The 27,505-nt window shown below is 40.3% G+C and overlaps 2 protein-coding genes across 4 annotated transcripts in view; one reads left to right on the plus strand and one right to left on the minus strand.

Annotated features, from left to right (window-relative positions):
- LOC131833936 (adenylate cyclase type 10-like) overlaps positions 1-25,399 on the plus strand; it is a 40,977-nt gene extending 15,578 nt beyond the window's left edge. Inside the window, exons 10-32 of one of the 3 annotated variants that reach the window (XM_059177884.1) lie at positions 606-682; positions 786-975; positions 1,464-1,519; positions 2,247-2,400; positions 2,562-2,751; positions 3,932-4,018; positions 5,872-6,143; positions 6,685-6,818; positions 7,442-7,570; positions 8,333-8,608; positions 9,631-9,960; positions 14,456-14,519; positions 15,793-16,012; positions 16,369-16,494; positions 18,919-19,091; positions 19,781-19,940; positions 21,909-22,113; positions 22,203-22,299; positions 22,782-22,900; positions 23,163-23,280; positions 23,687-23,885; positions 24,431-24,644; positions 25,162-25,399. In XM_059177884.1, the coding sequence (XP_059033867.1) occupies positions 606-682; positions 786-975; positions 1,464-1,519; positions 2,247-2,400; positions 2,562-2,751; positions 3,932-4,018; positions 5,872-6,143; positions 6,685-6,818; positions 7,442-7,570; positions 8,333-8,608; positions 9,631-9,960; positions 14,456-14,519; positions 15,793-16,012; positions 16,369-16,494; positions 18,919-19,091; positions 19,781-19,940; positions 21,909-22,113; positions 22,203-22,299; positions 22,782-22,900; positions 23,163-23,280; positions 23,687-23,885; positions 24,431-24,644; positions 25,162-25,226 (3,655 nt within the window). In that variant the 3' untranslated portion in view covers positions 25,227-25,399. Of the gene's footprint in view, positions 1-605; positions 683-785; positions 976-1,463; positions 1,520-2,246; positions 2,401-2,561; positions 2,752-3,931; positions 4,019-5,871; positions 6,144-6,684; positions 6,819-7,441; positions 7,571-8,332; positions 8,609-9,630; positions 9,961-14,455; positions 14,520-15,792; positions 16,013-16,368; positions 16,495-18,918; positions 19,092-19,780; positions 19,941-21,908; positions 22,114-22,202; positions 22,300-22,781; positions 22,901-23,162; positions 23,281-23,686; positions 23,886-24,430; positions 24,645-25,161 lie in introns of those variants that run through there. The other 2 variants (XM_059177885.1, XR_009354693.1) reach the window with 2 other exon arrangements.
- The window catches only part of TREML1 (triggering receptor expressed on myeloid cells like 1), a 74,861-nt gene that overhangs the window by 39,132 nt on the left and 8,224 nt on the right, over positions 1-27,505 (minus strand). The gene's annotated exons all lie outside the window — the stretch shown is intronic.

Genomic DNA, 27,505 nt, shown 5'->3' on the forward strand with positions numbered 1-27,505 from the left:
GATTATTCCTATACTTTGACATTCTAGCATTATTTGATCAGTTAACCATGTATTGATAACTGTTGATATATTTTTCATTTTGGGGTTTTATCTGAGGCAGCATGGTATAGTGGAAGTAACACTAGGCTAGGAGTCAGGGGACTGGATTCTCATTCTGACTGTTCTGTTGATTTCTGTTGTGTAACTCTGGGAAAGTTAATTAGCTCCTTCAGTTGTGGGTTTTTGTTTTTTATTTTGTTTGTCAAGCGGGATTAAAATATTTGCTCTACATATCTCACATATTTGTTGTTAATTATCCCTCAAAACATCAGATGAAATAATCAATTTGAAAGTACTTCAAAAAAACATATAAACCAACAGATAAAAGGTAATTTTTTTTAGTCTTTCTGCTGCTAATAGCTCCCCAACTAAAACTCCATGAATATGGGGACTGTTTTTCCCTTTTTAACTTTATACACATCATGTGATGTAGACAGACAGCAGTCTCTGGCCTTTTCTATTCTGAGCTCTAAAACTAGATGTCTAGATCTAAGGAGTGACAGCTTTAGTGCCTGACTTGGAAGCTTCTGATGGTATTTACCCACTGTTGCTTTTCTGATCCCCAGGCTTGTTTCTGTCAGTATCACCAATGGACCAGTATTCTGTGGCGTGATTGGGGCAGTTGCAAGACATGAATATACAGGTAGAATAGGATATTGGATTATTAGCTCTGTGACTTAAGGGGTCAAAGTGGAGGAAATGGTTCAAAAATTCCCTATCCTTTTCTTTCTGTCTCTCTGACACAGTTATTGGCCCAAAGGTGAGCCTTGTGGCCAGGATGATAACTGCTTATCCAGGTTTGGTGTCCTGCGATGAGGTAACATATCTAAGATCCATGCTGCCTGCTTACAACTTCAAGAAACTCCCAGAGAAAATGATGAAAAATATCTCCAACCCAGGGAAGATGTATGAATACCTTGGCCATAGAAGATGTATGTGAGTGTAATTAATAGTTTATTCCCATCTCTTTTACAGAATCAGGATATAGAATCATCAGTGTTTGAGTGTATGAAACTAGAAAGAAAGATGTTTCTAGTCCTGGCCTACAGGAATAAGAGACATAAGAAGAGGGTTTATTGTCGGAGATCTTTAGCTTTTCTGTTTAACTCTTAGCTAATTCCTCAGTGAACTTCTTGCTATCCAACAGGAAGAGAATCCAGTAGGTCACGAATCTGGGTGTTCTTTTTTACTTTATTTACCTCACAATTAATTTACTTCTCTGGACCTAGAACAATCAGTATTCTCCCCTTCCTGATCCCAAAGATTTTTAATTTTTTAAAACTCTTTTATATAGAACTCTGGACCTTTTCAATTATCTGAAAGTACTTGCTGATGAGACAATTTGTCTTCTAGCTATTTAGAGATATACATTCTATCTATCCCAATCTGTTACTAGACACGTTTCCCTTTGTCTTTTTTCCCAGAATGTTTGGGAAGAGACATTTGGCCAGAGATAGAAATAAAAATCACCCTTTGTTAGGTGAGTTTTCTACCTTAAATCATATATTTTTTTCAGCTATAGATGGTTAAATGTGATTTTTTAAAAATGCAAGACTAAGTGCTTCTAAGCATTATATTAAAAAATAGCAGCCTTCTTACTGAATTTATGTTAATTTTGAAGAGGCCTTGCCATTTCTTTTCCGTGTTGAATGTTTTCACTTCAGGTAGAGTCTTCTCACTTTGCTTGAGAAGTACCAACATTTAGTAAGAATCTTTGTAAGTCAGAGTTCAGCTTTTGAGGTCTGCTTATTTTCTTGTGGGTCATCTCTAGAGGAAAATTTTTCATCACGAGACAGCTGGGAGAGGACCAAGACTATTACTACACACACTGTATATTCTCTATATTTATCTTAATTTATATCTATTAGTCTATTATCTTTATGTCGCAGTGACTGACTTTGAAGACTAAATTGTTATAATGGAAATTGTTACGAAAAGCTAAGAGGATATAGTAGCTTCCATGTCTGTGTGGTCCCTAATTATTCTTAATGTTATTTCTTGGGCTCAGGGGCAAACTGCCAAGTCCAACACACATTTCTGTATAGTCCAGAGTTGATTTTATGCAAAGGGATGTGAAGCCTCATCAAAGACTGGGATTTTGCCTAGGACTCTAGGGGGAAAAATCATTATGAGAGTTACCTTTGCAAAATAAATGGAGTGTCTACTAAAATATGCAAGAGTATTAGGTGCTCCCTGTCTCTCTACAGACCGGGAGAAAGAACTAGAAGCCTTCCAAATGGCACAGCAGGAATGTTTGCGCCAGAAGAAGGGACAAGCAGTTTTGTATGAAGGTGGAAAAGGCTATGGAAAAAGTCAGCTGTTGGCTGAAATAAACTTCATGGCCCAAAAGGAGGGGCATAGGTAAAGACTCCTGCTTTCTGGCTCACCGTCTACTTCTCTTGAGGCTCCCTTCCCTTGCTCGTGAGACTCTTTTATCATTAGATTCAGCATCCTTGGGCTGGTGAAGTGAGTAACCTCTCTGTAGGTCAAAGGACTCCCAGTGACCATATTACATTCACCAGGGTGTTACCATTGAAGCTGAAGGAAGCAGATTTCAAGCAGTGCTTCTATGCCATCCAGACCCTCATGGCCATCTTCTTTGACATTGATACGTGTCCAGCCTATTACCGGCAAGAGTGCCTACACAAACAGCTCCGTGGGATAGTAGAGGAACCTCTTCACTGCCTTTTTAATGACCTCTTCTTTGTGAAGGTAATGAAGGCGGTAGCTTTCTGAATTGGATTACTAATGTTAATTTTGATGGATAGTTGGACCCAGGACTGTTTTCTAATCTAATGCCCTTAGACCATATGTGTATAGCCTAAGAATGTACCATTAACAATGACAAGGTTGAGATTTGAAATCCCTTTGACACCAAAACTCAGGCTTTCTCTTTGTTGAGGAGAGTAGTTCTAGGACTGACTAACACTTGCTCGTGGAATGTCATGGCACAAATCACTTTGTCTGAGCCTACATTTTTTTTGACCTGTGAAATGAAGATTATAGTACTTAATGGGATCAGTGCATATATTTTGAAGGAGGTGGTATTTAAGAGATCATAGTATAAATGTGAGTGCTTAATCTGTCAAGCTAGCACTGACCAGTTGAGTTTCCCCAGCAATTGTATCCATGTGTTCTCAAGTCAGTTGAAATGTTTTATTCTTTAACCCTAGCCATTAGTTTGTCACTTGGACCAGCAACTGAATCTCAAAAGCTTCTAGTGGTCTGGGTTTATGCGGTACCCAAGAGTGAGCAGACTAAGAATTCCCTAATCCACAATTCCATTAAATCTTCCTCCATCACTTCTCCTAATCTACCAAACCTGCAGGGCATTGTATCTAATGGAAAATAGATAAAAGAAAAATCTCCAATCCCTCAGCATAGCCCTGTTTTAAGACAGGCCTTGCCTGGGGCTCTGGCTCTTGCCAAAGTGCTGTAGGAAAAACCTCACTTTGACTCTTGGGTCTGGGGTAACTCACATGCCATGGCCTAGCACAATGTTAGGAGATGCCTGTTGTGATTCTTTCTGACAATTTCATGCACTCATTCATTCTGGCATACTTGGAATAACTGGGGTACTGGAGCTGTCCAAAGTGATATTGCTAAGTCCAACCTGTCACTTTACTTCTTAGTCATGACCCTTTAAGGGTTTGCCAGAGTCTAGGTATGAAAAGGACCCCTCTCTCTCTCTCTCACCTCCAGTTGACTTTCCATCTCACTCACTGAACTCTAATTGTTGTTGGAGTGGCATTTGTGACCCTATGCCCAGTCCTATAGAAGAAACCCATTCTCACTCAAAATAGAATCATTGTCTGTTCACTTTGGAGAACCTGTGTATTTTTTTTTAGATTGTCATTATGAATGCTAATACATGAATAATTTTCCTGGTTAGTTTCCCTTGTCCTTCAAAGTTTCGCACATGGATGACCTGACCAGACAAAAGAAGGTTAAGGCATGTTTTTTTCAAGTGCTTCAAGAGGTGGGTATTTTTGCTACATACCATTAACTCTTAATATGTGGAGGTGGTTTGTGGTTATTTTAATCTATCCATAGTACACCTTGACTTAGGCCTATTTGTGACATCTTCATTGCTTCTATCTCTCTTTAACCTTGAATCAATCCCATTACACAGAATACAAGAAAAATTCTTTGCTCTTCCCTGATCCTTGGTTCTTCTTTTTTTTTTTTTTTTTATGTTCGGGTAGCCACTGTATGGTACATCATTAGTCTTTGATGTAGTGTTCAGTGATTCATTATGTATATATGTACACATAATGTTATGTTATGTTATGTATAACATCGACTGCACATCACAATACGTACCCTCCTTAATACCCATCACTCTATTATCCCCTCCTCCCACCCTCTCCTATCTGAGACCCTCAGTTTGTTTCCCAGGTCCATAGTATCTCATGGTCATCTCCCTCTCTGATTTCTCCCCCTTCAAATTTCCCTCCCTTTCCTTGTATTCCTCTGCTATTGCTTATGTTCCACGTATGAGTGAAATCATATGATAATTGCCTTTCCCTGCTTGACTTACTTCACTCAGCATAATCCCCTCCAGTTCCATCCATGTCAATGCAAATGGTGGGTATTCATCCTTTCTGATGGCTGAGTATTATTTCATTGTATATATGGACCACATCTTCTATATCCATTCATCAGTTGAAGGGCATCTTGGCTCCTTGCACACTTGCACAGTTTGGTTATTGTGGACATTGCCATTACAAACGTTGGGATGCATGTGCCCTTTTGTTCACTATATCTGTATCTTTGGGGTAAGTACCTAGTAGTGCAATTGCTGGGTCATAGGGTAGCTCTATTTGACCCTTGATTCTTAATGAAATTTTAGTAACTTAATTTAAAACAGTGTTTTCTGAATGCAAGCAGATAGCTGTTTTACTTCTTATTTATTACAAATATACTCAAGCCTTAACCCAGATTACAGAGTCAAAAATATCTATGAGCAGAAACTGATGTAGTCATTCTGGAAAGAAATCTAGAAGTTACTAGTCAAATTTTAATAAACTGCATCTTCTAGACCTAGCAATTCCACTCTTGGACCTATGTCTCGGGTAATCTATTTACTGCAGTGTTTGTGGAGGTGAGGGAGGCATTGGCATGAACTCATGGATGAACACTATGCAGGATAATGCAGAAGTTTAGAAGTAAGGGAATAGATGAAAACATTGCAATACTGAGTGGTCTTAATTCTGAATAAAAAGAGAAACAATGAGATTTACACAGTAGCATTTACATAGAAAATTTACTTAACTAAACAAGGATGCACATTTTATAAGAACACAATACAAACAAAAGCATTACAGTGAACACCTTAGAAAGGTTACCTGCTGCAGCAAGGGAGTGGGGAATGTAGATAAAAATGAGTATTTTTTTTTTTAAGTTTACATGAGTGGGGCCTGGTAATTGGTAGTTTTAGGAAGTACTCAGTTAATTCTGATGTGCAGCCTGGTTTGAAAGTTACTGATATAAAGTATTATGAATTCCCACAGTTTGAAGCTTTGGCCAAAATGAAATGTTTGAAAGCTTCAAGTTTGATTTGGAGAATATTTTGATGTTCATTTTATTTTTCAGTTAGATTATTTTCTTGTCCAAAGAAAGTATATTTCTTTAGAAATTAGGTATACTTGGCTATATTTTATATTTATGAAATAAAATATTACCTGGACCTAGGATACACTTTGCTCAAAAATCCTAGACTGTTTTGATATTGTATTTAAATTGCTGTTGGGAAATTCATGGTACATTTGAAAATCCGGTTACTTCATTTCTAATCAAAGGTTGTCACTGTTTCTTTGCTGTTATTTTCAGGCAGTGAGGGAAACACCACTGATTTTCCTCATTGATGAAGCCCAATATATGGATGCGGCTTCCTGGGAGTTTTTGGAAACATTACTCTCCACTGTGCCCATCGTCATGGTGATGACATTGACCCCTATCTTCACCCTGTGTGGCTGTGCCCAACACTTCCTGCAGAGCTCTCAGGCTGTCCTTGTGCCCATTTTGAAGTTGGCAACAACCTCACTGTTGAGAATGGCATGTTGGGAACTGGGGGTGGTGAGCATCCCCCAAGAGCTGCAGATGTGAGTGGCTAGGACAAGCTGGGCACTTCATTAAGGGCAGAGCCAGTGCCATAATATAAGTGAGAAGACACAGGTCTCACTTACCCATGTTGGGGGAAAAGAATGGCCTTAGTAACCATGATAAGACCCAAGATCAGATTTAAGGATAGATAGTCTCCTAGTAAACCACTAAAGGGCTACCTCTCTAGGTCATCATCCAGGTTTTCACAGGACAGTTCGGACTCGGAGATGGCTTGCTTCTGGTGTCAGTTATATGTGGTCAGGCCACTTTCTAGGGCTCTTTGTAGGGGAAAATAGTTCTTTTTAATAGCAATAAAAACAAAATAGTTAAAAAAGAGAAGTTACTACTAAAATACATTTCAAACTAATTAGAAAAAAATTTATTTTTACATTTCTGTGTTACTGCTTGCCTCCATTAGTGTATATCATCAAAAGCTGACTTTACCAAAAGAAGAAATATTCCTCAGTATGAAATATCCCTGTACTTGGCTCTCTTCAAGTGGCCATCTTAGTCAGCAATCCCCTACTTACCTTTCTACAGCTACCTTCTCCACAGGTGCTTTGGAAACCCCCTCTACTGTGAGGTCTTATGCCAGGACCTTCTCTCCAAAGATATGTTGCTCTTTCACGACCTCCAAAAGGAGGAGGAGAAGAGCAAATGGGAGACCCTCTCAGGTAAGCTTAGCTTCCAAGGTTCTACTATTGTCCTGCTTCTGGGGTTCATCCTTTTTTATGGCATCAACCTGATCCTTATGAGGCATGTGCCCTTTCCCTACTAACATTATAAGCAAGAGTAAGCCTTCCTGGCCTGCTTCAGAGACCTTAATCGAGCCAGTCAATCTATTACAGTTCCTTTTTGAGCAGCCGAGGAGGTAGGGATAGGAAAAGAGGATTTATAAACCTAAGAGTTCAATAGAGTATTGCACATTAATTACTGATGAGAAGGATGACGTGATGATTTAGATGGGGTGGGAGAAGGGAGGAGAGTGGGAGGAGGAAAGGGCAGAGGTACGTGTAAATCTGGAAAGGCATCCTAGGGTTGTGAGGGACTGTGACATAATAGAAGAGGGAGCTGCTGGAAAATAAACAGGAAGAGTATAAATACTGGATACCACATGGTAGAGAAAATATTGTTAGTTTCTAAGAGAAAATTAGACAGGAGGGTGGAGAAGCCACTTTAAACATATGCTCCATCTTCATCCCTTTAGTTTCTTGACTAACTTTTTGTAATACTGTGCCTTTAAAACTATTGTCACTGAGCATGGTGTTTTCTCAGTCATAGTCTTCTTTCCCTATAGCCAATGCCATGAAATCCACAATGTATGGTATTCTTGCTGCTGGCTGTGAAGAAGACCAAGAACTTTATATCTGCACAGTCAAGGATAATGTGAACTTGGATACAGTGCTTCTTCCACCATTATTAAAAGGCAAGTCCCTTGAAAACCTCAGGTGAAACAATTACAGATGTCATTGCACTAGTAATTTGGTGATTGATTGAATATAAGTCTCTCATTATGATGCTAGCTCCATTTTCTTCTAAAAATAAATTGCCTTCTAGAAATAAGTTCTGGCACTGCCCAAAGAGTCTTTAAGAGATTTGTAATGCTACTTGAGTAATGTTTCACTTAAGTGAGCCCCTTATTCTCTAGGGCTGACTAATGATTGAAGAGTTTTCTAGTCATTTGATAAAAATTGGGTCCTGTGTTTCCCTTTTTGCATATTCCCGTGCTAGAGGAGGCAGGAAAGAAGGAAGGTAATGTTGCTGAGATTTAAGAAAACCTATCTGTGGTGCTTGTAAAGAGACAGTGTTATACACATAGCAGGAGTTAAATAGAAAGAGGGCAAAATAAGCTTATAATGATGCAATAAAGAACGGAGAAACCATCAGAATTGAGTAGGCATCATCAGATAGGGGATGTTCTTTTTAGAAATGAGAAAGGTTTTGGTGATGATGGAGAGAATAGTTTCAGTGGTGTGGTGAAAACCTCATGGTTGCTGTTGGTTGAACAATGAATGGGGAATGAGGACAAATGAGGACTTGGAGAAAAGGCTCTCTTGAGAGGTTAGGGTGAGTGGAGAAGGAGAGGACCAAAAGCAAGCCTTATTTTATTTTTTTTAAGTGAAGAGATTATCAACATAATGTATTCTATGTTTATAGAAAGCTTGTTCACTTCTCCCTCCCGGCCCAGAAATAGCAGTAAACCAGTTGGATCAGTTGAGCCTAGAGGAGCAGTTACTGGTTAAGTGTGCTGCAGTCATTGGTCACTCCTTCCACATAGATCTGCTGCAGCACCTCCTGCCTGCCTGGAATAAAAACAAGCTACTTCAGGTGCTGAGGGCTCTTGTGGATATGCATGTGCTCCGCTGGTTCAACAGGAATCAGGAGCTTCCTGCCGAGTCAATATTAGTGCCTTCCTCTATCAAAATTATTGAACAGACCAAAGAGGAGAAGAAGAAAAAGCCAGGTAAGGAAGAGCTGCTTCCTTGTTCTTACCTGAACAGGGAGCCTTGGCTGGGGATAGCTGTGTTCAAAAAGAACATCAGTATCCTTTGGCATGGGCCACAATTCCCTGAAACTATGACTAAGAAATGGGGAAAGTGATTATTTTAATCACAAAGGAGCCGTGATTATAGTGAATGAATAACCTGTATTTTTCAGAATTGTCTTAATTCTGAGAATTTTAGCTCCTTGTGTTAAGTATCTGTATCTTGATTTTTGGTTCAGAAAATATTCTCATAATCTTTTATTGGTTTCTAGATAGAAATAATAGGAAAGGAATAAACTGTTCCTAATTTTGAACTTTACAAGGAGGATAAACACATCTGGAATTGAAACAGACATGAGCAGAGAAAGATATACATTAAATAGCTTGCAATCTCAAATTCTCCACATGTTAAAATTGTGGCATAGATTACCAAAGCACTTATATTCCACAGATAATTTCCCTTTGACTTTGACATATTTTGGGGCCTTACATTTGAACAGAGCGTTTTTTTCTTTCTTTCTTTCTTTTTTTAAGATTTTATTTATTTGAGAGAGAGAGAGACAGAACATGAGCAGGGGGAAGGAGGCAGAGGCAGGAGAAGCACACTCCCTCCCTGCACGACTCGATTCTAGGACCCTGAAACCATGGCGTGAGCCAAACGCAGATGTTTAACCGACTGAGCCACCCAGACACCCCTGAACAGAGCATTTATGATGAGTTGATATTTACAGTAACTTGTAGTAAAAAAAAAAAAAACTCAATTTAGGACAAGCATCTAAGAAATCTATTCAGTGTACTTCTGTACCACTGACCATTTCTTCTCTGTGGTACATTGTACAAGATATGGTCAACATCATTCTCAGATTTGTGTAATACACTTTATACAGAGGAAATGTAAACAAAATTTTCTTATAAACTAGCAGCATGTGATTGGGAGTTTGCTATTGATAGCATAAAAAGCCTTTAAGGGAGATTCTCACATAGATTTTCCTATATTTCAGATGCTGACTCTCCTCTCAGTCTGCAAGAGGAATTATCCCTACCTCAAACAGAGCTGCTAGCATTTGGAGTGCCACTGTTACGAGAAGCTGCTTGGGAGCTGTGGCCCAAGGCACAGCAGATAGCCCTGCACCTTGAATGTGCATGCTTTCTCCAAGATTTGGCCTGCCGCTGTGGGAGCTGTCAGGGGGGAGACTTTGTCCCCTTCCACCGTTTTGCTGTCTGTTCTGCCAAGAGCCGCAGTGGGACCTCCCGGTTCTGTAGTTACAAAGATACTGGCTCAGTACTAACACAAGTGATCACAGACAGGTTGCAGCTGCCTTCTCCCCAAGGTAAATCCAGGGAGCAGAAAGAGGACACATGGGCAGCACTTCTCCGTGTTCATGTACTTGGAGTTCTTTATCCAAAAGGTGAAATCAAATTAAGGTAGAAAAATAGGCAGAAGAAGCCATTTATCCCTGAATCACCAGAAAGAAGAAAAATATAATCTCAGAGCTAGAAGGAACTTCAGAAATTGTGCTTGTTTTGGCTGGCAATCTTGGGCAAGTTACCTAACCTCAATTAATTGAGGAAAATAACAATGCCAATTTCATAGTGTTCCTGTGAGAATTGAATGAGTTATAATATATAGTATGCTCTGGATAGTGCCAGGCACGTGGTTAGTGCTCAGTACATTTTAGCTACTGTTCTTCTTCTTCTTCTTCCTCTTCCTCTTCATCTTCTTCTTCTTATTATTACTATTATTATTATTAAACTCTGTACACATATATGATACACATGTGTGTATCAGATGCTGCAACTAGGTATTAAGAATAAAAAATGAGTAAGCACGGGTCCCTGAAATTATAAGTTTTGGGGGTTGATACAGACATGCAAATAGAAAATTCCAGTACGACATGGTAAAGGCAATGAAAATGCATACCCAGGCATTGGGGTACCTACAGAAGGGGCCATTGGCTTGGCCTGAGAAATGAGTAGGAGAAGCTCTCCCTTGAAGGAGATAATGCCAGAAGTGAGAATTCAGGAATAAATATGAGTTGGTCGCTTGAAGAAGTTTGCATTAATGGATGGATGCTCCCCAAAGCTGGTTGCCCTTCTACCACATCCCAAATGAGAGTTCACCTTCTTTGTTTGTCCAGTTATTGAACAGCCCATTTCATTGTCAATAGCTGTAACAAAGCTTCTTTCATCAAGGTGAAGTCTACCTTCTTGCAACTTCACCAGCTTTCCAGAGTTGTGCCCTTTTTAAAAAATTCCAGTTAGTTTACATACAGTGTAATAGTTTCAGGTATACAACACAGTGATTCAGCACTTCCATACATCACCCAGTGCTCATCATAAGTGCCCTCTTTATTGCCTATTACCTATTCAGCCCGTCCCCCAACCCCTTCCCTCTAGTAACCATCAGTTTGTTCTCTGTAGTTAAGAGGCTATTTCTTGGTTTGCCTGTCTTTTTTCCCCTTTGCTCATTTGTTTTGTTTCTTAAATTCCATATATAAGTGAAATCATATGGTTTATATCTTTCTCTGATTGACTGTTTTGCTTAGCATTATACTCTCTGACTCTATCCATATCATGACAAATGGCAAGATTTCATTCTTTTTTATGGCTAAGTAATATTCCATAGATAGATAGATAGATAGATAGATAAATGGACACATAGATACCACATCTTCTTTGTCCATTCATCAATTGATAAACACTTGGGCTGCTTCCATACTTTGGCTATTGTAGATAATGCTGCTATAAATATCAGGGTGCATGTATCCCTTTGAATAAGTGTTTTTGTACTTTTTGGATAAATAATTAGTAGTGTGATTGCTAGATCATAAGGTAGTTCTATTTTTTTACTTTTTGAGGAACCTCCATACTGTTTTCCATAGTGGCTACACCAGTTTGCATTCCCACCTATAGATGATTCCCCTTTCTCTACAACCTCACCAAGACCTATTGTTTCTAATGTTGTTGATTTTAGTCATTCTGACAGGTACGGGGTAATCTCTCATTGTAGTTTTGATTTGTATTTCCCTGATGATAAGTGAAAACAACAGAAAGAAATAGACATTCCATGCTTATGGATTGGAAGAACAAATATTATTAAAATGTTTATACTAGCCAAAGCAATCTACCTTTAATGCTGTCCCTATCCAAATACCAACAGCATTTTTTCGCAGAGCTAAAACAAATAATCCTTAAATTTGTATGGAATAACAACAAAAGATCCTGAATTGCCAAAGCAACCTTGAAAAAGAAAAACAAAGCTGGAGACATCACAATTCTGGACTTCAAGTTATATTATAAAACTATAATGATCAAGGCAGTATGGTACCTCAGAGTCCACAGTCTCTCCTGTGGACTCTGAAAAACAATCAGGGTTTTGGAGGGGTGGGTGGTGGGAGATTGGGTGAGCCTAATGGTGGGTATTATAGAGGGCATGTACTGCATGGAGCAATGAATTCTGGAACACAATTCAGCTAAGTAAAGCTGAAACCCCCTACTGACCACAGTAACTCTCGTGGACTATGGCATCTCGTGCCCTCATGATTTTCCTCACAGGTCTAACTTTGTGGTCCACTCTCATCTTGTCATAAATTCAATCCATATATATTCAGGGATTTCTTCTATTAGAAGTAGCTATCAAACTGGGTGGAAAAGAAATTTAAAAAAATAAAAAAAATTTTAAAAGACAGTATGGTACTGGCACATAGATCAATGCAACAGAATAGAAAACCCAGAAATGAAACTATACTTATATGGTCAATTAATCTTGGACAAATCAGGGAAGAATATTCATTGGGAAAAAGAAAATCTCTACAGCAAACCCTGTTGGGAAAACTAGACAGTGACAGCAACATGCAAAAGTATGAAATTGGACCACTTTCTTATACCATACAAAAAATAAATTCAAAATGGACTAAAGATCTAAATGTGAGACCTGAAACCACAAACATCCTAGAAGAGAGCACAGGAATGACCTTTTTGTAAAGCACTTCATTTTTTTTTTTTTTTAAGATTTTATTTCTATACTTGACAGAGATCATAAGTAGGCAGAAAGAGGCGGAGAAGCAGGCTCCCTGCTGAGCAGAGAGCCTGAGCCCGATACAGAATTCAATCCCAGGACCCTGCGAGCCAAAGGCAGAGGCTTCAACCCACTGAGCCACCCAGGTGCCCAGAATGACCTTTTTGACATCAGCCGTAGCAACTTCTCTCTAGATATGTCTCCTGAGGCAAGGGAAAATAAACTATTGGGACTACATCAAAATAAAAAGCTTTAGCCTTGCAAAGGAAACAACAAAACTAAAAGGCAATGTACAGAATGGGAGAAGATATTTGCAAATGACCTATCTGATAAAAGGTTAGTATCCAAAATATATGAAGATCTTATAAAACCCAGTATCCAAAAAATGAAAAATCCAATTTAAAAAATGAGCAGAAGACAAAAATAGACATTTGTCCAAAGAAGACATGCAGATGGCCAACAGACACATGAAAAAATGCTTAGTATCACTGATCATCAGGGAAATGCAAATCAGAGTAGCCCTTTCTTCAATATTTGAAGACAGCTGTTAAGACCCAACCAAATCTCTTTTTCTGCTTTGATAGTAGTAGGTGGTGTTGGCAGAGGAGAGGGATAAGGGAGAGATCGTGAATTTTTGATGGTAATGGACCAGAATCAAGAAGTTAATCTATTAATGTCTGCTCTTGCTGTAACATTCTGATGACTCTGTGATGGTAGACCAATGACTTGGAAAAATTAGTCATTGACTGATGAACTCTTTAGGCATTTGCACTATTGTACTTTCCAAGGAGAAAGAGGAAAGTAACAGTGAATGTCCTGGTCTAGGAAAAAATTACCCTATCATTCATATTTCCTGTATGACTTTTTCCTTTTGAGAGGTCAGTGTCAGCTTGAGATTACACAGCCTCATCAGTCTGTATGAGAGAGGCTCAAGACCTTCCTGGTACAAACAAACCCTGAGGATACTTCCCAGATTCAGGGCCTCTGTACATGGCCATGCACAACAGGTACTGCACAAATCTAGAGGGCCCTAGTCACACAAGCTATGATGTGAGGGTGCCCCTGGAAACTGCGTTGCAGTAGTGCTGCCAAACTCCAGGTTCTTTAGTTACCTTTGTCTCAATTTACCCTACCTTATTTGACATGGTTCAGTATTCAGAGAGCTGGTTCTTTTATTTAGCACAAGTCTCCCCTATAACAGTTCTCTGGGACCCCCTTTGAATCCTATGACCAGTGCTTCTGAGCCCTAATGGTAACATCTCCCCAACATTCCCAGTGTTTGCTTTTTGATGTGTGAGAAGGTAAATGCAGAGGAAGAGTCAGAGTTGAGGGATAAGGGCTGTTGAAGGCCAGTTAGGTAAAGCCGAAACCCCCTGCTGACCACAGTGACTCTCATGGACCAGATGGCATCTGGTACCCTCATGATTTTCCTCACTAGGTCTAACTTTGTGGTCTACTCTCATCTTGTCATAAATTCAATCAAGATATATTCAGGGATTCCTCTATTAGAAGTAGCCATCAAACTGGGTGGACATATTCTTTATTCATTTCTCTAGCAAATAAAATTAGGGGCTGGTTTGGGAGGTTTCAGGGGAGTTACTATTTGAATCATAAATAGTTGGCATTAAGGAATTTGTAATCTACCATTCTATTTTTTGTGTAGGCTAATATTAAACTTAAACTTACCATTTTAACAATGGGATAAGCAGGTCATGAACTAAGCTTCGGAGGAGAGGTAGGCAGGAATTGGAAATGTTCTCAGTTAATACAAAGATAGATAATGAAAGATAATCTTTTTCTCCCTACAGATAGTTTTCAGTTCCAGACAAAACCATTCAGAAGTCAAGAGACCTTCACAAGTGAACGCTGCAGGTAAATGGAGATGGTGAGAGGAGGTACTGGGTGGGGGGGAATGGGAAATGAGACACAGGTGACCATTAAACTGGGCCACTCACCTCACCTGCAGACCAGGAAAGCATCTGACCACCCTGGAGTAGTGACACTTGTACTCAGTCCAGAGTTCAAGTTAACAGAGAATTGGAATGGGAATTTTTGATTCTTTGTAGGGAAATTATTTCTTAGTGTTTAGGAAAAGCTTCATTTAAGAGCTCTCAAATGAACTGTACACATAGCAGATTTTTCTCTGCTATAAATTTGCCTTCTCAATTATGTTTGTCTCCAGGTGATATTAAAAGGAATTTACATACCCCTGGGGATAAAAATATATGTTTATAAAAAATTTTTTTAAAAAAAGGAATTTACATTTCCCAATCATGTGCCTCCTGGCTTTCTAATGCCTAGTCTATTGATTTTAAATGTCCCTACCTTGAGTTTACCAGCCACTCTAGAGTTCCCAGTCCTGCTTATCCAACCTGATTTCTTATGGTTTTCAAAGAAAAATCTGTACTCTACAGAAATCATCCTCACACTCACCTGTATATCTGTACTCACACAGTTCCCTCTAAGTGACCTCCACATCCTTCTACTAATCAGAGTATTCCCCATTCTTCAAAGCCCTCCTCAGTTTCCATCTTTTTCAGTCATTCTGTCTCAGAGAGATCTAACCTCTTTTGAACTCATGGTGTTTGTGGGAAGTGCACTGGACTAGTAGTCAGAGAAGTGAGCTCTAGGTTTGGTTCTATTTAGTAGCTGTGAGGTCATTTAAGTCACTTAAGCTTTCTAAGCCTTAATTTCCTCAATGGTAAAAGGAACATAGTTTCTGCCTACCTGAAAGACAGTGTTGTTATAGGATGAGATGGTGCTGTATAAAATCAGGTTCAAATGTGTTATGACAAAGTTCAAATATGCCAATAGAGAAATGTATTTATTACTTATTGCCTTGTATCATGTTCATGTTTTTATTTCACATGCTGTTAGTTTACTCTTCAGGTGTAGTTGTTTCTCCATTTAATCTGTGAGGTACTTAGATTGGCTTTGGGTTTTTAAAAAATTCTTAATAGGGTATTGACAGTATAGATCAGGTCCCTGACTTTCAAAACTTATGGAGTGATGGAGGAGAAGGCTAAACACAGAACCGATGAGTCATAAAGGAAAGCTTCCCAGAAACAGTGGCTTGGAGACCTGGGAATGCCCAAGAAGAGTGGTTGCTTTGTGACCACTCTCCACTCATCTTCTCTGCACAAAGAACAGAGGAAGAGTTCCTGGATCAGGTGAACAGGAAGCTGGCTCAGAGCACCCCCGACAAAGACATGCTGACCAGAAAGCCCTGTCACTGTGAGGAAATCCTGCAGTTCGTGCTCTCACCCCTCACCCGGCACTGCCTGGTCATCGGAGAGACCACATGTGCATTTTATTACCTGCTGGAGGCTGCTGCTGCCTCCTTGGACCTGTCAGAGAATTATATGGTGAGCAAGCTCTGCTCCCAGCCCTTGAGCTGAGCCCTTTCACTTGGGGAATTTGATGGGGATTTCTTACTGTCAGTCAGTTTGGGTGAAAAATGGAGCAAGATAGAGAAAGGTGCTAGAAGGGGTTTAGTAGGAAACACCAAGTGGGAATGTGCTAGTCTGAGAGCACAAACTACTGCCCTCCCTGCCCCTGACTTGCACGTGCCATCCACCTCCCCATTTCTTACTGTGAGCTCACCCCAATTCCAATCCCAGTCTTGACCTCATCATAACCTTACTGCATCCTTCAACGTCATTGCACCACTAGGGTCTTCCAAATCCTAATCCTGTTTCTCCATCCCTTGTCTTGTTCGGAGGCCTTCTTTTATTTGAGGAAGGCAAGCAGTCTTCTGGGCCAGCCCTCAGCATTCTCATTTTTGAAAAAGCACAAGGTGAAGATCTGTCAGTTTGAGGAGGCCACTTTCTGCTGTCTTCGGTCAGAGGTAAAGTCAGGGCAGGGCCCTGAAGTTCGGGTTATTTCTCCTTGAGAGTTACCTTATTATTTCTTTTAAAAATCTTGGTTTTTTGTATGCAGTTGTAAATGTGATAATGCAAGGAAACGTTCTACAAATTCAAAAGATTGCAATATACAATATGGAGAAAATGAAAAGAGCTCCATGCTATCCCCAGCATAGTTAATATTGTGCAAATTCCACCAGATCCACACACATAGGCATATCATTGTTATTTTGTTATTTTTAAAATAGAATCATATTCTATATTCTCATTCTTCTGTAGCTGACCTTTATTCTTAACAGTACAGACGGAACATTTTTGCATATTAGTGTACATACAATCAGTTACAGCTGCCAAGTACTCCATTGTATGCTTATATCAAAGTTTGATCAGTCCCTTCTTCACATGCATTTAAGTTGTCTCTAATTTGAGATTATTTTAAGCCTTCTAAGCCTTAATTTCTATGGGGACAGAATGATTGTAAGTCTATTAGTTGTTTACCCTTATGATCACATGGCTGACAGGGAGGGCACTCACTGTTGCTGCCCAGCATCATGAGAGAGTATCATACCATACATATATTGCTACCCTAGGAAAAGAGCAAAATTCAGAATACAGTTTCTACTGAATGCATATCAATTTCACACTATTGTGTGAAAGCTAAACATTGTTAAGTCAAACCATTTTAAGTCAGGAAGCATCTGTGTTTCAATTTGAATTTTTCCCGTTTCTTCACATCCTTACATCAGATATTATCAGTCTGTTTTAAACTTTCTAATCTATAGATGAAAGTTATATTATACTGAAATGTGTATTTCTTAATAAGGTACATTATTTTTGTATGTTTACCGGTCATTTATTTTTCTGTGAATTGCTTATTCATGTCCTTTGTTAAGTGGAGTACATATAAACTAACTTCAGAACAGCTGGGGATTGGACATAAAGGTGAAGGTGACCATAAGGTACATACTTCCAATTATAAGATAAATAAGTCCTAGGGATATAATCTGCAGCATAGTGACTATACTGAACAATGCTGTATTATGTATTTGAAAGTTGCTAAAAGAATAGATCTTAAAAGTTCTCATAAAAATTTTATGTTGGACACCTAAAATTAACACGTTATATATGTCAGTTACAATATCTCAATAAAAAACCATCATGTCATACATCTTAAACTTACACAATGCTTTGTGTCAAATACATCTCAATAAAACGGGGGGGGGGGGGACATACATATGAAAGTCTCCCTATACCCAACCCCGTCACTCAGCTACTATGTCCCCTCCCTGATGTTATAAATCTTTATGTATTCTACCAGAGGGGTTTGGCATACATAAATGTATATGGTCTCCCCTTTCCTTTGTTATATACAAATAGGAGCTCTCTATATTCCATTCTACATTTTGCTTTAAAAAAAATATGTGCCTCATAGATTATTCTGTATCAAAGCAATTTCCTTAGGGAATGAGATTTATATAACAGGTAGAAGCTCTGGGGAACGCATGCCATAAGACACTCTATTTACAAAAGACATATTGAAGTAAATTTATTTATTGCATAAGAATAACTCAGGACAGCTCAGCAACTTTTCCCAGCCTCACTACTATTAAATCTACAGAACAAAATGTGTTGGGATAATTATCAATTTATACATAATTACTCCATAAAACCATGGGGGATGTTAGAGAGCCAAGCTTTAAAATTTTAAAAAATTAAAAACTAATTTCAATGTAAACTTTAAGATAATCTGGCTAAGGGAGTAAACCTAATGTGTATAATGCCTTTGAATGCTTTGAATGCCAAAGAGAATATTAAGAGTTTTCCATGGTATTATATTATCTGTGTTTCAATCTGAGGTCTTTGAGCAATCCAGAGGTTAAATAATTATTTCTTTCCCTTTATAAGAAGAAGTTGTTGTGCAATCTTCCCAAGATTGTTCTGGAATCACCACAGACTATCACTTTCTTGGAGGATTTAGTCTTAAAACGTGAAGAATATGATAACCTCAAGGTAGTTCTTCAGCTCCCACTCCCACATACACTGTGGCAGCATGACCTGACAGATAAGGGATTTGGTGACATTTCAGATCCTTTCAGTAACATCTGAAACATCTGAGTCTCTGCTGCATGACAGTCCCATTTCAGCCCAGCAGCATCACTTTCCAAACCACAGCCTTCTCAGTGACAAACATGAGGGAGATTAGAAAAGAGGGTGCTTTCTCCACAGTCCTATTTTCTCACTCCTTTACCTGCCTGTGGCCCTACTGGTGCTCATTAGTGTGGTCAGGCCTGCTGCAGTTCTCTCTTTCTAGCGCCTCAGCAGCCCAAGTACTAACGCCAAATGACCAGAGCCTCATCCTAGTTCTCTTCCCACATTTACATTACTGTTTCTCATTTTCCCATCTCTAGGTCTGTTTCAAGATGGGACAGATCACATTAGCCAAAAAATTGGCCAGGCAAGCCCTTCGACTGCTGAAAAGGAGTTTCCCTTGGACCTGGTTTGGTGTCTTTTTCCAAACATTCCTGGAAAAATATTGGCATTCCTATTCGCTAAGCCAATCTCCAAACAACCCTAGTGAGAAGTGAGGAGTCTAGCCAAGTCATCCCTGTCCCTTTAGGACCAGAGAGCTAAACTAGGATGGGGCCTGGAGTGTTGCCTCTATTGACCTAAGACTCCTCTTTCAAGCCTGTAACACTTCCAGTTCTTCTACCTTACTCTCTGAGCCAGTGAAATGTAGTAGAGTGAATCCTTCTTTTGTTTTTGAGCATAGTATTACTCTGTGTTTTTCAAATAAAGATACATATTACCCTCTTTCAAATCAAGATACATATATGTATGTGTATATACATGTATACATATATATACATTTATGTAACAATATTATTTCTGATATGCATACAAAATATTTTATTGCTATCCAGTTATTGAGCTATAACTTGTAGGAAATATATTCAAAATAGCAATTCAAAGAACAACCCTTTTAAAAACACTTCTTTGAATTTTTTCAATCAAGAGGGATGTTTTGGGGCACCTGACTGACTCAGTAAGAGCACAGGACTCAATCTCAGGGACATGAGTTCAAGTCCCATGCTGGGTCGACTTTTAAAAAAAAAAGAGGGATGGTTTAAAAAGTCTTATGGGGATCCCAGGAACATGTCTGAGTTTGAAAGTCTGTAGATAGCCCCCGATGAATAGATTTGGATTTTTATGGGGAGGGACAGCGGGCACTTGTGCGGACTATGGACAAACTAAGTGCTCTGTGCTTCACAGCAGTAAGAAGAAGCTGGCAGTCCTGCAGCAGCAGGTCCGCTGCCTCTCCTTGCTCTGGCAGCTCTATAACCTGGACACCACAGCCAGCAGCCGCAGGTTTGCCTGCCTTGCCACTCTCATGCAGAAGAATTCTGCTGAGGAATTTGCAGATGAAGCCCAGGTAAGCAAGTCCTTGCTTTACCCCTAGACATCACTCAGAAACTTAAAATGCTAGGGAGAGAGATTCTGAGTTTAGCATGGCTCTACAATAACCAGACTCTATAGGACATACTGATTGTATGTTTGAGCAGCATTTCCCACATTGCAGATGAGTTCTTTTAGATGGATTTTAGATGGGTTTCCAGGCATGGCTGTCTGTGTGTTCCCTGAACTGAATGTCAGCTTTGGTGTGTATGTTCAAAAGAACACTTGATGAGTGGAGGGAGGTAGCTAACAGATCACAGCTTTCATTGGATTCTCAAAGGAGTCCACGATCTAAAGAAGGATTTGAACTGCTGACTTAGGAAAAAAGAAGGAGGGGAAATATCTTCCTAACTTTAGTGTCCGTCTGTCTGTCTTATCTTTTTTATCCATCTATTCAATAAATATTTGATGAATATGCATTATGTGCCAGGCACTGATCTTGGTTCCAGGGAAACGCACAACAAATCAGTGAAATATATGGAATGTTAGTTGATAATAAATGCAGTGGAGAAAAATTAAATGGAGGCAAGGGGCCATGGGGTTCTGGGAGAGCTGGACAATGGGGTGCAGTTTTAAACAAGATGGTAGGGAAAGCCTCAATAAGCAGGTGACATCTGGACAAATATCTGAAGGAGGTGAGAAAGTAAGTATGGCTTCAGGGAGAAGAGTGCACCGGCAGAAGGCACAGTGGTGCACGAGGCATGCTGGCCATGTTTGAGGAACAGTGAGGAAGGGAGGAGACAGAAGCAGGAGGTGAGTCAGAGAGCCAGGAGAGGATGGATGGCAGATGGTGTAGCCTTGTGGGCCACTATATGGGTTTAGACTTTTACACTACAGAAGATGGGAAGTAAGTGGCAGGTTCTGAGAAGAGAAGTGACAGTCTATTTATATTTTAATAGGGTCATTTTGTCTCCTGTATTGAGAATCAACTGAAGGAGGCAAGAGAGGAAGCAGGGAGGCAAGTTAGGAGACTATCCCAGCAATACAGGCAAGAGATAGTTGGCTTGAATTGTTGTGGTGGCAGAGGAAGTAGGAGGAGTGATCTTCAGTCAAGAGAGAACCAACAGGACTCACCAAGTGGATCATTTCTGGGATGGGAGAGAAAAAGGAGTCAAGGATAATCCCAAGATTTGCAATCTGGACTTCTAGAGGAATAGAGATGCTCTTAATTGGGATGGGACAGTCTGCACAAGGAACAGATTTGGGGAAATACTGAAGCCAGGTATTAGACATGTTTAATTTGAGGTGTCTATTAGACATCTAGATGGAGATGTTAAGTAGGCAGTTGAACATATGAATGTGAGGTGCATGGGAGGGGTCTGGACTGGAAATAGAAATTCAGGTATCATTGATGTTTAAAGCCATGAAACTAGGTGAGCTCTCCGAGGGAATGAGAAAAGGTCCAAGGACTGAGTTAACAGCTCCATTGTTAAGAGGTCAGGGTCATAAGGAGAAATCAGTAAAAGAAACTGAGCAGTTGCCAAAAGAATATGATGTCCTCAAAACCTAGTGAAGACAGTGTTTCAAGAAGAAAGTCTTTAATGATGTCAAATGTGCAAATACTTATAATAGACATCTAGGCAGTAGTTCTGAAGAGTTCTAAGGAACATGTATCAGAGGACTTCATTAGAGAAAACATTGAAGTATGGTTTGTCCAGTGTCTTGAAGGGGAAGTCTGGGATCAGAGAACAAGAAGAGGGGCAGGTAGAGAAAGTGGTTTGTTTCAAGATCAGGCAGTGGGAATGATCAAATTAGAAGTGTGGGAGCAACAAGGAGTGTGTTTTCTTAGCAGGAGTTGGGGAGAGTGATAGGGATGCCAGTAGTCCCTGATCAGGTGGGCAGCAAGGCACCATAGTGGGCTCTTAGCAAAAAAAAAAGGGACAAGATGGAAGTATAAGGTGAATGTACAGTCAGAATATTTTGCCCCATGTTTGTTGTCCCACAGGTTGTCTCTACCTATGTGGCCCTATCCCAGTTCTCCCAGAATATGGGTGACAGAGACAAGTGGCTACAGTGTGAGCAGATGGCCATTCAGAAAAGCAGCCTATGTTGGTTCTCCAGGGAGGGATTATTGGCCACAGCCCGGCTCATACAGGCCTTAGCCTACACCAAGCTCTGCCTTGGCCATCTTGACTTCTCCATCAAGCTGGGTAATGGGGCTTGGAGCTGGTGGGGCTAGGGCTTTTAGAGAAGCCAAGTTCACCACTAGGCTTCATACAATGCTCTTTGACTTCCTTAGGTTTTCAAGCTCATGAGATATGCAGACACCTCAAGAAACCAGCTCTGGAGAATCTGGTTCTCTCAGTTCTCTTCAGATCTGCATTTCTAAAGAAGAAGTATTAAGATCATTTTCTGCCATTTGCATTTGTTTAAGAGGGGAGGGCATGGTCTCCCGAGGAAGTTTGAAATGGAGAGGGAGATGTTATTCCATTTCTTACATCCAGGACTGTCTCTTCTCTAATCATTCCAGGAAGCATTGTCTTTAAGTGTGGGGTTTAAGAGTGGAAATGCATCTTCCTCCTTCTCCTCCCCCTCTCTTCTGCCTCCCCCTTTTCCTCCCTCTTCTCCTTCATTTCTCTGCAGGGGGTAGGTAATTGCAGTAGCTCAAGAAAGAACCTAGAAACTGGCTCAGGCATTTTCCTACTTCCTTTGCTTAGAGGCAGGTCTGATTTCAGGAACAGACAACTTCTGTATAAATAGAGATAAGGCGAGAAGATCTCTAGGGGATGTTAGGCTACTTTGGAGATAGAAGATCCCCTCCTCTCCTCTACCATCCTCCCACTTTCTAGCTGGTCCATGTGGCTCTGTCTCTTGGCAGATTTGATCTATGTGTCTGTGTGCTGGAGAGTCAGTGGGCACTCATTTCCCAGAGTCATGATATCCTTGGCCTGGCCTGCTTCTATTCTGCTTGCTTAGATCTACTGCTCTATGGAAAAGGTAAATCTTGTGCAGGGCTCTGCTGTACTCCTGAAGGATTCAGACCTAAATTAGGGCCCTGTGTTTGGAACACAAGTAGTCATGAGCCTGTCCCTTTGTCATGTCCATGATCCTAGCCCCTGGTTTCTTAAAGTCTAGGAACCACATTGTTACTCAGGGTGTCTGTGTTTCAGATGTTATCTGTTCTCCTGTACCACACACCTTCTATACCAGCTCCTACACTGATAACTGATCCTAGCCTGGTTACCTTTTCTGTCCACAGGATTGCTATGCCGGTCCTTTGGCGAGTGTCTGCATTTCATTCAACACTGTGAGCACAGCTGCATCCTAAACTCTCAGAGTAATGTCATGCTGGGGATCCACTCATCTCTGGCCATGTGGTAATGTAGGGTACCAGAGTCTTACTTGATGGGAAAGGGCAGCAATAGAAACTTAAGGATACCATGGGGTCATTTAAGCTACTGCCTTTTACAAACCCTCTTGGCAGGGCTATTCTGCCTCTGTGCCTTTCTAAAGACCTTTACCTCCCATCCCTCCCATCTTATTAGAAGGGTTCTTTATGTCCCTGAGCAGGTTTGGGCATAGGTTGAGGGTTAAGTTTAAGGTTACAGTGAAGTGCTGGATGGTCTCCATTTAAGTCTCCTTCATGTGAGTTAGTAGCATTGGCCACTGGCCATCATCACAGTTCTGACTGTCCAGGAGGACTTAGAGCCTTAAAGCTATGACGGTTCTATGAGAGAGCCACGGTCAGTCAGCAGGGGATGGAGATGAGATTCTTCCCTCCAGGTTTGCCCAGGACTCGCAGTGGAATCTGGTTGAGTACCACATCTCCAAGGCTCGCCAGTTGGTGAAAAGAACCAATGCCTCACTATTTGGTTCACATGGATTTGTCCGATTCCTGGAATGCCATGTGCTAATGTTACAAAAAATGCCAGAGGGTGCCTTCATGCATACTCCCCCAGAGACCTGCAGCCAAACCCTCAAGGTACCTGCTTCTCTCCTGTCCTTCACCTGACACCTAAGTTCTAGTTTGATCTCTCTGCCACCTGCATCTCTCCCTTACTCTTCCTTCTCCTTGCTGCCTCTGTCTCGCTTATCCCAACTCAAACCTTTTTCCTCAACTTAGAAACTCTTTCCACTTACCTCATGTACCCTCCCAGGTATTCTTGCATGGGCCAGGACCAGATTCCCCGACTTTCTTTTGCACAGCTACTACCCAAGACCATTAAAATGTTAACACTTAAAAAAAAAAAAAAAATAAATAAATAAAATGTTAACACTTAATCCTTCTCAGTGCCCTCTGGCTGAGTTTGACACCTGTCCCTACAGCCCCGCCTTCTGCGTCTAAGGCATTCCAGTTCCCCTGTAGCTCAAAACCAATTCTCTGGGCTTGCTTGCCATGAGTCACTCTTCCCTGCCCTTTGAGCCCTGAGTGAGTATGCTGAGTGGGCACTGTCATAAGTCCTGGTAGAGTGGAGTGGAGGAAGAAGGTATTCATCCTTGAGCTCACGGACTTCCCTCTCCTTTCAGTACTGTAAGGAGTTCTTCTCTCGATGTGTGACCTGCCCAGTCTATCACCAGTGGGTCTCAGAGCTTAAAACCTCCGTAATGAGATACGGACAGAGAGAATCCATGTCCTCAACTAATACTGCCAGACCTTTTGACACCTGCTTGACCACGATTTGGATAGAGGGAGAATTCCTGGAGGAAAACAACTTCTTTGGAAGAAATTTAGGAATGCAGAGTAAGCATTCATTCCTGGAACCTTTGTCTCAGAGATGTTGCAAACAGGCTCGGATTCTTACAGACAGTCAAAGGCCGCTCCAAAGAAGGGAGAGACACCGAGCTATAAGGACTTAGTCCTTGCTCCGCAGATAATTATCATCCTCTCACTAGCTCTGGACCCAGCCCAGACAGACAGTGGCCTTTTATCATTAAACAGTATGACCCCTTCTCTCAGCCCTTTGTTCCAACATCTGTGACCCGTGGGCATAGAAAGTTCCTCCTTGGTCCCAGCTTAAACAGATAGATTGTTTCCATGGAGTATCTGGATGGTCACTAAGGGAGAAAGAAGGCCTTAGCATCCACAATGAATATCTATGAAGGTTAATGGTAAAATGTGGGCAAGAAAAAGAGGAAAGAATAGAGTTCCTTACCTCAGGGCTAGAAAATCTCCTCCTTTTCTAGGGCCATAAGTTAGGTTCATAATTGCTGAGGACATTCTTTGGGGCTTATGATATTGTTTCTGCTCCTGCTTTCAGGATTTGACAGAGTGTCTGATGTCAAGGAGAATAAGGATGAAGAAATTCAAGAATGTGTATGTTAAAAAAAATTATCTGAAGGGACCATGGTTCTCTTGCTGTATATGACACAAAGAAATGACCCAAGTTCTCCTTTTTAAGATACTGTATAGTGTTCATATTCAATATACTAGCCTTTTATGGTCATCACTATCTTTAGCTTTGTCAAAATAAAAGCCTATGTTTCTGAAGCATGAAACTTAGATATCTCTTTCTTAACTCTTAACAGTCATTGGCACAACTTAGACAGAAATGAGAACCAGCAGTAGACTGGAGGCCTGGGAGGCTTTGAGATGAACTGATTGCTTCTTACATAAGGCGACATCCATTAGCAGATGGAAAACACAGCCCTAATACAGAGGCTGTGTTTACTTATGGAAAGCCAGCATTATGAGTGCTTTGATGATCTCTTGGCAAGGATGTAGTAATGGGCTCCTAAGAAGTCAAGGACTCTTTTGAGAGGTGCTTAGGGCTGTGGGATTCCATTTCTCTTTTACACTTTATGACGTGGGGATTCCCATGTGAAACTGAAACTGCCAAGGTGTATATGATTCTAGCTCTCTTTTTATTCTCCCTTTCTAGAGCTGCTACCTTTGTACTTTTATCCATTTGATGGCCTTTCTTACACAGAGCCAGATCTTCCTACTAATTTCTTATACTTTACAATTCAATCATCTAGTATTCATGGAGTCTGTTAAATAATGTTATGAGAGCTACCATTTATTGTTCACTTACTCTGTGCCAGCCTGAGTGCTCGAAATACATTCTTTAAATACTTCAATCAACTCTGTGAAGCAAGTACTTTTATTATCTCCATATTACAGATGAAGAAACTGAAGCTTAGAAAGATCTTATTCCAGAAAACACAGCCACAAAATGGTGGAGCTGGGATTCTAATTCAAATTTGATTCCAGAGTTTTGCACTAGGCTATAGAAGCTTTCATAGGACCTAGCCTATGGTAAGCTATCCCATACCCAGTCTTCAATATTCTATTCAAATGACCATCAGAACTTTAAGGACAGGCAGGGAAGTGTTTGGGAAAAGGAACCCTATACTTGGCATTTTAATCATGCTGTCTGGTCTGTATATTCCCTGCTCCCCCTCTCCCCCACAGTCCCTTTACCCCTGTCCTCTTGTTACCTTCCCTCCACTCCCTCTACTGCCATCCTACTCCCTCTTCCATTCCTCTGTCTCTTACTTCTTCTTCCTTTGTCCTTCTCTCACATCCTCCCCTTCTTTTAATTTCTCCCCCTCCTTTAATTTCTGAGAGGCAATACAGACTAGTGGTAAAGAACAAGGACTCTGGAGCCAGACAGCCTGGGTTCAAATTCTAACTCTGCTACTTACTAACTATGTTAATTCTAGCATATAATTCATCTTTTTTATGCTTCAGTTTCCCTTTCTATAAATGAGGATGAAAACAGAATAAAAGAACATCATCATGCAGATAATATAAATATAAAACACTTAGAACAGTACCTGGCACAAAATAAGCACTCAATAAGTATTAGCTATTATTACCAATTTAATTTTTATGTTTAAATATAGATTATACATTTATGTGGCACAAAATTCAGAAGGAACAAAAGTGTCTAACAATGAAAGTCTTTCCCATTCTCCTGTCCTCCAGCCACCAATTTGATTCCAGAGTTTTGTGACCTCCCCAGAGCTGATCTGTGTTACCACTTCCTTGTGCATCCTTGCAAAATCATCTGTGCACATGCAAGCAATATTGTATATTTACTGCACCCGTGGTTCCCACAAGGCACTACCTAGTCATACTGTGTTGCTTCTTCCTTTTTCCTTTCTTTCTTTGCCATTTGTTTTCCTTTTGGCAATTTTTAAAATTGAGATAGAATTCACCATTTAAAAGGATACACAATTCAAGTGGCTTTTAGTAGATCGCGAAGTTGTGCAACTGTATCTTATTCTAATTCCAGAACATTTTTATCACCCCAAAGGGAACTCGATCTATGCCCATTAGCAGTCCCTACCCAGTTCCTTCCTTCTGTCTCTATAGACCTGCCTTTTCTGGACATTTAATATAAATGGAATCATAATATATGCCTTTTATGTCTGACTTCTTCCACCTAGCACAATCTTTTCAAGGTTGGTCCTCATTGTAGCATTCCTTTTTATGGTTGGATAGCATTCCATTGTATGGATATACCACATGTCATTTATCCATTCACACCAGCTTATGGATACATGGGTTGTTTCCTCTATTTGACTATTATGAATAATACTGCTATAAACATTTGTGTGCAAGCTCTTGTATGAACATATATTTTCAGTTATCTTGGG

This window comes from Mustela lutreola, chromosome 6 (assembly GCF_030435805.1).
Source record: "Mustela lutreola isolate mMusLut2 chromosome 6, mMusLut2.pri, whole genome shotgun sequence".
In the NCBI taxonomy this organism is placed as follows: Eukaryota; Metazoa; Chordata; class Mammalia; order Carnivora; family Mustelidae; genus Mustela; species Mustela lutreola.